This window comes from Penaeus monodon, unplaced genomic scaffold, assembly GCF_015228065.2.
Source record: "Penaeus monodon isolate SGIC_2016 unplaced genomic scaffold, NSTDA_Pmon_1 PmonScaffold_2396, whole genome shotgun sequence".
Taxonomy (NCBI): Eukaryota; Metazoa; Arthropoda; class Malacostraca; order Decapoda; family Penaeidae; genus Penaeus; species Penaeus monodon.
The window spans coordinates 14,576-23,530 of record NW_023654098.1 but is presented as its reverse complement, the minus strand read 5'-3'; the positions used below and the strand labels follow the sequence as shown (position 1 = coordinate 23,530).

The following is an 8,955-nucleotide window of genomic DNA, read 5'->3' as shown; positions in this document are numbered from 1 at the left end:
TCCTTGGTTGGGGGGGGCTGGGGTCGGGGGGCCCGGTCGTCGGCTTGGCATGGCAATGGGCACAGCTTGGGCATTGCTTCCCTTTGCGAGGGGAAAAAATTTTCACACCGAGGCAGGAGCAAAGGGCAGGGCAAAGCAGGGGGGCGGGGACGCCAGCAAGCCAGGCGGCAGCAGGGCAAAGCCGCGGGGCCCCCCCCCCCCCCCCCCCCCCCCCCCCCCCCCCCCCCCCCCCCCCCCCCCCCGGCAGGATCGAGGGGGGGGGAAGGAGGAGAGGAGCAGACAGCAAAGCTTCCCTTTCCTTTTTTTTTTTTCTTCTAAACAAACCGTGGCGTTTGTTGTGTGTTGTGTGATGTGGTGTTTAGGGGGGGCCCCTTTTTTTTACCAAGAAGGAATCACCCCTTTGCAAACGTTGCCCCCAGGGGTGGGCGGGGGCCGGATTGTTGGCCCCCTTTGCCTCCTCTTTGGCGTCCTCTTCCCGTCTGGTCGTGAGCAGAAACCCGGAAGAGTGGGGGGGGGGACTCGCCGGGTCGGCAATTTGTTTGAGCCCTTTACCGAAAAGGAGAGGTCTTTTCTTTTACCCCAGGTTCCCCCCCCCACCCCCCCCCCCCCCCCTTCTTACCCGGGCGCTTCGCGGTTGGGGCGGGAGCAGAAAAGTTCTTTTCTAAATAATTTTTTTTATTTTTTTTTATTTTTTACCTTTTGGGTCCGGCCCCCGTCATTCATTCGGGTTGATCTTTCTTCCTTATCCTTTTCTTTTCTTTTCTTCTTTCTTGTTTGTTTTTCCTTTCCTTTTCTTCTCTTCTGTTTCTTTGGTGTTTTCCCAGGGCTTGCAGAGAAAGAAGAAAAGGAAAGTGGAAACAACAAAAACCAAACAACAAAAAACAAAACAAACAACCAAAAACAAAACAACAAACACACACACAAAAAACAAACAAACCAATATAAAATAATAATATAATAATAATGAATAATAAATTAATAATTAATAATTATTAATAAAAATAAATTAAAACATAATTTAATAATAATAATAATAAATAAATTAATAAATAAATAATAAAAATTTTAATAATAAAATTAAAATTACAATAATCGAAATAATAATTAATAAATAATAAACATTAAATAAGATGGATGATGATGATGATTGATGGATTGGTATGATTATGATGATTGAGATTTGATTTTGATGGAATTGATGGATGGATGATGGATTGAATGATGATTGATGATAAAGAAAGAAGGGGCAGGCAAGTGCAGGGGGGCAGGCAAGGGTATAGAATGTGTAAAAAATGCGTCGAAATTAGCCGCACACCCCCCACCGCCATCGGGGGCCGGTTCGGGGGGCCCCGCTTCCTGTCCCATGGAAAGCAACGTCTGGGTTTCAAGGGGGCCCCCATTTTTGTTGGGGGTGGGGGGGGGGGCACGACGGGGGGACCGGGGGGGGGACGGGAGAGGCGGGACGGGGACGGTGGACGACGGGGACGGGACCGGGGGGGACCCCCCCTCGGACGGGGTTACTGGGGGGGGGGTTACCCCCCATGGGGGGAACGGACGGACGGGGACGGGGACGGGACGACGGACGACGACCGACGGACGACGACGTAACGACGAGGCGGGAAGGGGGGCCAGTGGGGGGGTGGGGCTTATTTTTTTACTTGCGGGAAAGGGGGCGGCGGGGCGGGGGGGGGGGAAAAAATGGGGGACCCCCCCGGCGTACCGGGCGCCTTTCCCCAAGGGACAAAAAGGGGTAGGGGGGCCGGCACACACCGGCTGCCCCCGCCGTCGGCAAGGGGCCAAGGGCCCCCAAGGAAAGCCAAAGAAAAAGCGGTAACGGGGGAAAAAGGGGGGGCCCGCCGCCACTGGGTTGCCTTCGCGGGAAAAAGGCCGGGCACTTTCGGGCTCCGGCCGGCGGGGCCGGGGTCGGAGGGGGGAAAGGCGGGGATCGGTGTTCGGGGGGTGGGGGGTGGGTGTGGGGGGGGGGGGTGGGGGGGAAGGGCGGGGGGGAGAGGGGAGGAACATTGGGGGGTGGGGGGGTTAGGGTGGGGGGGCGGAGGGGGGGGGAGGGGTGGGTCGGGGGGGGGGAGAGGTGGGGTGGAGGGGGGGGGGGGGGGGGGGGGGGGCGGATCCAAATCGTTCCCCGGCAAAACCGTCCTCCCCCGGTTGGGACAGGAGGAGCGGGAGGGGGGGAAAACCTGTGTGGGCGGGGTCGGCTGCCTGAACGGGGCCGGCCGCCCAACAACATTATGGGGGCAAAGGCTGGGGTGCTACCCTGGCCCTCCGTCTGGCTTGCCTGGGGCGGGCCGGGCCCCGGGGCTTGGCCGGGGGCGGGCGAGGCGGCGGAGCGAAGCGGAGGAAGTCCGCGGGGGGCGACGAGGCGGCGGCCCCACCACCAAACCAACCCCTCCACCACCATTTGGGGGCTGTCGGCCGGTGGGGCCGGGGGGACACGAGGCCGGCGGCGTTGCCCCCGGCGTGGTTCGGAGGGCGGGGTTTCGGGTCGGTCGGGCGGGCCGGGGCCCGGGGCGGGGTTTCCCCGTGCGTGGGGCGGGACGAGGTAGTCGCCGATGGGGTCGGGGAACGGAAAAAGGGCCAGGGTGCGGCACCCGGGGCCGCGGTGGGGGCGGGGGTACGTTCGTCGGCGTGGGGCGGGGGCGGGCGGGCCGGGGGGGGGGGGGGGGCGGGTTTCCCCCGTTGGCGTGCGGGGGGGGACGAGGGTGAGGTTCCGCGGGTGTGGGGCGGGGGGGAAAAACGGATCCCCGGGGCGGGCCCCGGGGGGGCGCCCCCCCCTCTCGGGGGCGTCGTCGGCGGGCAGGTGCCGCGGGCCCCCGCGGGTTTTCCCCCGTGCGTGGGCCGGGAGGGGAGGTCCGCGGGTTTGGGGCCCCCCCCCCACGGGGGGGGAACAAAACAAAAACGGGGGAGGCGGGGGCGGGCCCCGGCCGCGGGGGTCCGGTCGCGGGGGCGGGGCGGGGGGCGGGCCGAGGGTTTTTTTCCCCCGTGCTGGCGGGGACGAGGAGGTCGGCGGTGGGCGGGCGGCGGAAAGGAACGGAAAGGCCGGGCTGGGCCCCGGCGGGCGGGGGGGGGTCGTTCGGGTTCGGGCCGGGCGGGGGGGGCGGGGTGGGGGGCCGCGGGTTTTCCCCGTTTGCCACCCTGTTGCGGAACCCGAAGGGGGTAGAGGGTTCGCGGTGGGGTGTGCGTGTGGAACGGGGTAGCCCGGGGCGGGGCCCCCGGGCCGCGGGGCTTGCTTTCTTGGGCGTTGCGTTGGCGTGTGGGCGGGCCGCGGGGTTCCCACCCCGTTTTGCGTGGCGGGGAACGAGGGGAGGGCGCGTGGGTGCCGGGGGAAAAACGGAGGGGGCCGGGCGGCCCCGGGCGGCGGGCGTCCGCGGGCCGGGGGCCGGGAGGGGCCGGCGGGGTTTTACCCGTGCGTTTTTTGGCGGGGGACGAGGGAAAGGCGCGTTCGACGGAGGTTTGGGGGTGCGGGGGGGGGAACGGGAAACGGCCGGGGGGGCCCCGGCGGGGGCGGCGGCGGCGGCGGGGGGCGGCGGGGGGGCGGGCCGCGGGTTTTTACCCTTGCTGTGGGCGGGGACGGGGAGGGAAGGTTCGCGGTGGGTGCGGGGGGGGAATAAAACGGAAAGGCCGGGCGACCCCGGCGTTGTGGGTGGGCCCCGGGTAAACGGGGGCCCGGGTGGCGACAAAAAAACTGGGGTAAGGGAAGTATGGGGTTTCGCGGGTGTGCGAGCCAGGGCCCAGCCAAGGCCACAAGCCCCAAAAGCCAGCCAGCCCAGCAGCCAGCCAGGCCAAAAACAAAAGGGGCCCAAGCCAGCCACAGGCCAGGGCCAAGCCAAGCCCCAGGCCCCAGCCAAGCCAAAGCAAGGCCAGCCAAGGCCTCAGGGGCCAGGGCCCCAGGGGGCCCAGGCCCAGCAAGGCCAAGTGGGCCAACAGCCAGCCAAGGCCAGGGGGGGGGCCCCAGCTTCGGATCTTCCCTAGGGACCGGGGGGCCGTGGCGGAAGCGAGGGGGGGGCGTCCCCGCCCCGAGCGAGGTGGGGGGTTTCCCGGACAAATTGCCGGGCCCCCCTGGGCCTCGTCCCCCGCCGGGCTGGGTTTCTTGGTTCTCGGTTTCCCCCCGAAACAAAACCGGGTCGTGCCGCCTTGGGGCGGGGCGGGGGGCGGTAGAAGGGGGCGGGGCCTGTTTGCGGTTCGTGGGGGCGGGAAACCCGGCCTCGGGCGAACAAAAAACAAACTATAAGGGGGGCCAAAAAACGGAGGGGGGTGCCCGGTTTCCGCGGGTCGGGCGGGTGGGCGGGAACGGACGGGGGCGGGGGGTACGGGGGGCGAGGCCCGGGCCCCAGGGGGGGGCAGGAAAGACGGGGGCCTGTTGCGGTCGGGACCGGGGGATCCCGGGTGTGGGGTCCGCCTGGGGGCCCCCTTGCCCCGGTGGTGCCGGGGGACAGGGGCCTTGTTGTGTGTGTGGTTCCGGGGGGAGGGCCGGTGGGTCGGGGGGGGTTTTCCCTTCCGGGGGGGAAAAGGGGGCAGGCTGCGGCAGGCAACCGCCGGGGCCGGTTATCATCCGGAGGCCGGAAACCCAAAAGTCCCCCCTCGGAGCAAAAAGCTTGAGGGGGTAGGTGTTGCGGGGCCCCCCGTGGGGCGTTCGGGGGGGGCCGCGAGGGGGGGGGTCCGTGTTGTTCCCTGGAGGGGGGGGCGGGGCCAAGGGGCCAGGAGTCGGGGGCCCTGTTGTGCGGTGGTGTTGGTGAACCGGGGGCCGTGTGGGGTCGGGTGATAAGGTAGTGACGTCCGTGGGGCTGGCGGTCCCTCCGGCACCATCCCACCCACCCCTTCCCCTCTCACTTGCTTTCCCCCCCTCCCCGCTTTTCCCCGGTTTCGGCCGTTTTGTGGGTCGGGCTGGGGTCATGGGGAGGCGTGATGCGGGGCGACCCGTTCGCCCTCGCCTTACGCCTCGCCTTGCTTCCCGCAAAGCGCACAGCAAAAAGGGGGTTCAGGCGGGGGGGCTCCTCGCCACGTTTTTGCGGGCCGGGTGGCCCCGCCGGGGTATCCCATTCCCCCGTTGGGGGCCCGCTCCCGTTGGAGGTGCGGTCTTGTGGGGCCCCGGTTGCCATTCTTAAGAAGGGCGGGGGACCCGCTTTTCCATTCTAGGGTGGTGGGACTTTTTCGGGAATGGTTTTCCGAGTGGGACAGCCCCCCGGCAGGCGGGGGCATTCCCCCTCGGCGGGGACGGTTAAGAGGCTCCCGCGGGTTTCTTCCTTTCCCCCTCGGGCCCACGTGGGGTGCCGATAAAAAAAGGGCGCGGACAACAAGCTTTAGATTCCCGGGTTGTGGGGGACCACCCTTGCTGGCGGAGGGTGGAAAAGGAAGGAAAAAACCCCGGGCAAACACCCCAAACCACCCCTTGCCCGCTCCATTTTGCGGCGGAGTAGAGTTAAAAAGGGGGCCTGGGGCGGAGGGCCCCCCACCCCCCCCCTTGGGGTTCTCGCTTGCTGGCGGCGTTGTTGTGTTTTCCGTTTTTCCATCCGGAATACCCACCGGGGCGGCGGGTTGGGGGTTTAGCCCGGCCAAATCCCCCATTTCCCCATTTGCCTTGGGCCCCTTTTTCGGGGCGGCGTGCGCGGGCGGCGCGCGCGCCGCCGGGCGGGGGGGCGAGGGGGGGGGGGGGGCCGGGCGGGCGGGCGGGGGGCTGACCGGGCCCCGGGCTTCCGAGTTCCCGGGAAAAGGGGTCGGGGGAAGGGAGAGGACAGGGAAGGCCAAGGGCCGGCCGGCCCCCTTGCGGTGCCCCAGGCGGCGCGCCGGGAGTTCCCCTGGTTGGAAAGGGGTGGGGCCGGGCCTTTTTCCAGGGGCATTTCTGCGATGGGGAGGGTGAGGAAGGGGACAGAGGAGGGAGCGGGGGGCCGGGGCAGCTGGCCCGCGGGCCGGGGGGGCCGGTATCCGGCCGGGGCCAACCCCTTGGTGGCGGGTTGGGGGCCTGCCGTTTTCCGTGTTGGCGCCCTTGCCCCCCGCCTTACCCCTCGTCCCCACCTGCTCCCTTCGCGCTCCCTGTCCCCTCAGATGCGGGACCGAAAGGGTGGGGGGACGATGGCGAAAAAGGGAGAAGGTAGAGAGGGTGGGGGGGTACGATGGAAAAGGGCTCGCCGGCCCGGGTGGGAAGGACCTTGGCGCGGCCGTTGTTCTGGGCCCGGCGGGGGGGACGCTTGTTACTCTCCCAAAACCCCTGGCGTGCCGGGCCGGCACCCTTAAGAGAGAAAAAGGAGCCGATGATGGGGAAAGGGAAAAAGGAAAAAGGCCAATCCAAGCATCGGTTCCGGCCCTCTTTCCCGATCCCGGCGAGGTAAGTTTGCGGCGGGGGACCCGGATTGCCTTCCGGGAAAACGCCGAAGGAAAGTGGCAAAGTGTCGGAGGGAAACTTTTAGAAGTGGGAGGCGAGGCCGAGGCCGGGCGCGTGGGCCCGCGCCGCAGCGCTGCGTGCTGGCGTTGGGGCCGGCGCTCCTCCTTCTTTCCTACTGCGGGCACACACCCCACCCCCCACCCACGGGAACGATGGGCGGAACCCCGGGGGGACGGGGGGTCGTTTTGTTGTTTTTGTCAATTTTTGTTACCCAGGTTGGAAATCCTCGCCATAGTTTTCATATGCTTTGTTCTCAAAAGATAAAGCCCCATGCATGTGGTAAGTACAAGGCGACTTAAGGCCCCGAAAAAACCACGCGGAGTGCCTAAATTTAAATCAGATTTTTATTAAATCAATTGGAATTTCTCTGTGGCCCGAAACCGGCCACTTCCTTTGGAACACTTGGGTAATTCTAAAGAAAGGGCTAATACCATGCCTTTGTAGGTCTTTTTCCCGACGGGGTCGAGGGAGCGAGGCGCTTTTTATTAGGGCACCAAAAACCCTCGTGGCGGGGCCGGGCCCTTCACACGGGGCCGGGGGCCCGCAGATGCTCCTTGGTGAAATCAGAATACACTTTGGCCGAAGCGGCCAACGAAAACCCCTCCCGCAAAAACCCCGGGGGTTGGGGGGTTCGTGGCCCGCCCGGCGTCCTTGGGCAAGGCGTCCTGGGGGCTTATCCCAGCCTCTCGAATTGTAGGGTTAAAAACCGCTACAATGGGGGGCTAATCCAACGGGTAACGGGGGGGGGGGGGAAATCAGGGGTTTTCGATTCGGGAGGAGGGGTAGGCCTGAGAAAAAGGGCTTACCACAATCTGAAGGGAAGGCAGGGCAGGCCGCGCCCCAAAAAATTACCCCACTCCCGGGGCCAAGGGGAGGTTTAAGTGACGAAAAATTACGTTGCGGCCCCCGAAACGGGGCCTCGCAAAATTGGGAAATGGGGGAAGTTTACCCCCAAGAGTTTAAAAAATCCTTGTTACGAGGATCGAGTGGGAGGGGGGCCCAAGTTTTCTCGGTTGCCAGCCGCCGCCCGGTTAATTCCAAGCTCCACTAGCGGAAATTAAAAAGTTTGTTCGTTGGACAAACGCTCGTTAAGTTGGGGGACTTTAGAGGCTTCCGACGGGGGCGGTTGTTTCTCCCGCCTTAGTCGGCGGGCTACTCGGCCGGGTTTCCGGAGGGCCCTTGGTCCCCAGCTGTCGCGGCACCGGGGGTTTTTTATTGCCCCTTAACCGGGTTGTACCCTGTTTGGTTGCCCGGCCACGTTCACTTTGGAAAAAAAAAAATTAGGAGTTTGCTCAGGACGGGCAGGGGTGGTTCTTTTGCTTACACAGGGGGCCCGAATGGGTGGTTCGTGCAATTGGAATGAGGAACCCCAAAGGGGACACATGCGGTTTTCATTTTGTCGGGTTTTTTTTCGGGAAAACCCGAGGTAATGGATTAAATAGAAGCATGGGGGGAACCGGGGGGCATTCCGGACTGCGTGACGTCGCTTAGAGGGTGGAAAAAAATGTTCTTTAGGGGTGGACCGTTCGCATGTGGGGGGGACGGGGGGGGGGACGAACCCCTACTGCGAAAGGCCATTCTGGCCCCAGGATGTTTCATTGATTTTCAAAGGAAACACGAAAAGGTTAGTAGGGTTCGAAAGGGGCGATCAGATAACCCGGGGCCCTAGGTTCTAACCTTAAAACCGGTGGCTGGACTAGCGATCGCCCGCAAGGTCATTTCCCCATGGGGGGGGGGGGAAACCGGGCGGTGGTTAGCTCCGGTGGAAAACCAAAGGTCTTTGAAGGTTTCCGGGGGGCAGTATGGGGTGCCAAAAGCTGAAAACTTTAAAAGGGACATTGGGACGGAAGGGCCAACCCACCCCCCCACCCCAGGAAGGTGGAGCCCTGCGGCTTCAATTTTGGACTTCAAAAAACACGGGGGGAAAAACAAAACTCACCCAGGCCAGGGTTGGGGGGGGGGGGGGGGGGGACCCACGGAAAGGGAGGATTTGAAAGAATGAAGGGCTCTTTTTCTCGATTCGGTTGGGTTGGGTGTGTTGCATGGGCCCGCGTTCTTAAGGTTGGGTGGGAAGTGATCTGGGGTCTGGGGGGGGTTAATTCCGATAAACGAAAAACGAGACTTCTAGCCTGCTAATATAGTCGGACGGGGTGGTCTCTCGGCCCAGACCCTTTCGCCCCTCGGGGGCGTGGGCTTTCGGGGTTCCCCTTAAAACCCACCAGGGGCCGTTCCGGGCGCGGGGGCCTTTGCCGCCAGGGGTTCGGTGGTTAGGGCGACGTCCCCCTTCGGCGCGCCCTGCGGCGCCCCCCCCCCCCCCCCCTTGTGTGTCAAAAACCTGGCGTTCCGGCTTCAGCAGTCTTCTTATTAGGAGAGGGATAAAGCCGGCAGCAAAAAAATATTTGTTACCTTAGGCCCGCCCCCACGGAGGAGGTTGGGGGAGCCAATTAACAGGGGTTCTGTGAGGCCCTTTAGATGGGTTTTTTCTTGGGGCCGGGCAACGCAGGGCGGCTACCCAATTGGGAGGGGAAGTTTTCAAGCGGGAAGCGTGTCCCTGCTCCGAG

The 8,955-nt window shown here is 64.4% G+C and overlaps 1 protein-coding gene across 1 annotated transcript; it reads left to right on the top strand.

Moving 5' to 3' along the window:
- Positions 1 to 1,281: 1,281 nt before the first annotated feature.
- Positions 1,282 to 3,987, top strand: LOC119570293 (basic salivary proline-rich protein 1-like). Its single transcript, XM_037918094.1, has 2 exons — positions 1,282 to 1,404; positions 3,751 to 3,987. The coding sequence occupies exons 1-2, from the start codon at positions 1,282 to 1,284 to the stop codon at positions 3,985 to 3,987; spliced, it is 360 nt and encodes a 119-aa protein (XP_037774022.1).
- The last annotated feature ends 4,968 nt before the right edge of the window (positions 3,988 to 8,955 follow it).

Excerpts from the sequence above, each read along its gene's own strand:
- LOC119570293 (XM_037918094.1), top strand. The coding sequence starts at position 1,282 with ATGTGTAAAAAATGCGTCGAAATTAGCCGCACACCCCCCACCGCCATC. Across the intron at positions 1,405-3,750 it reads TCAAGGGGGCCCCCATTTTT|CCAAGGCCACAAGCCCCAAA; the intron begins GTTGGGGGTGGG and ends GCCAGGGCCCAG.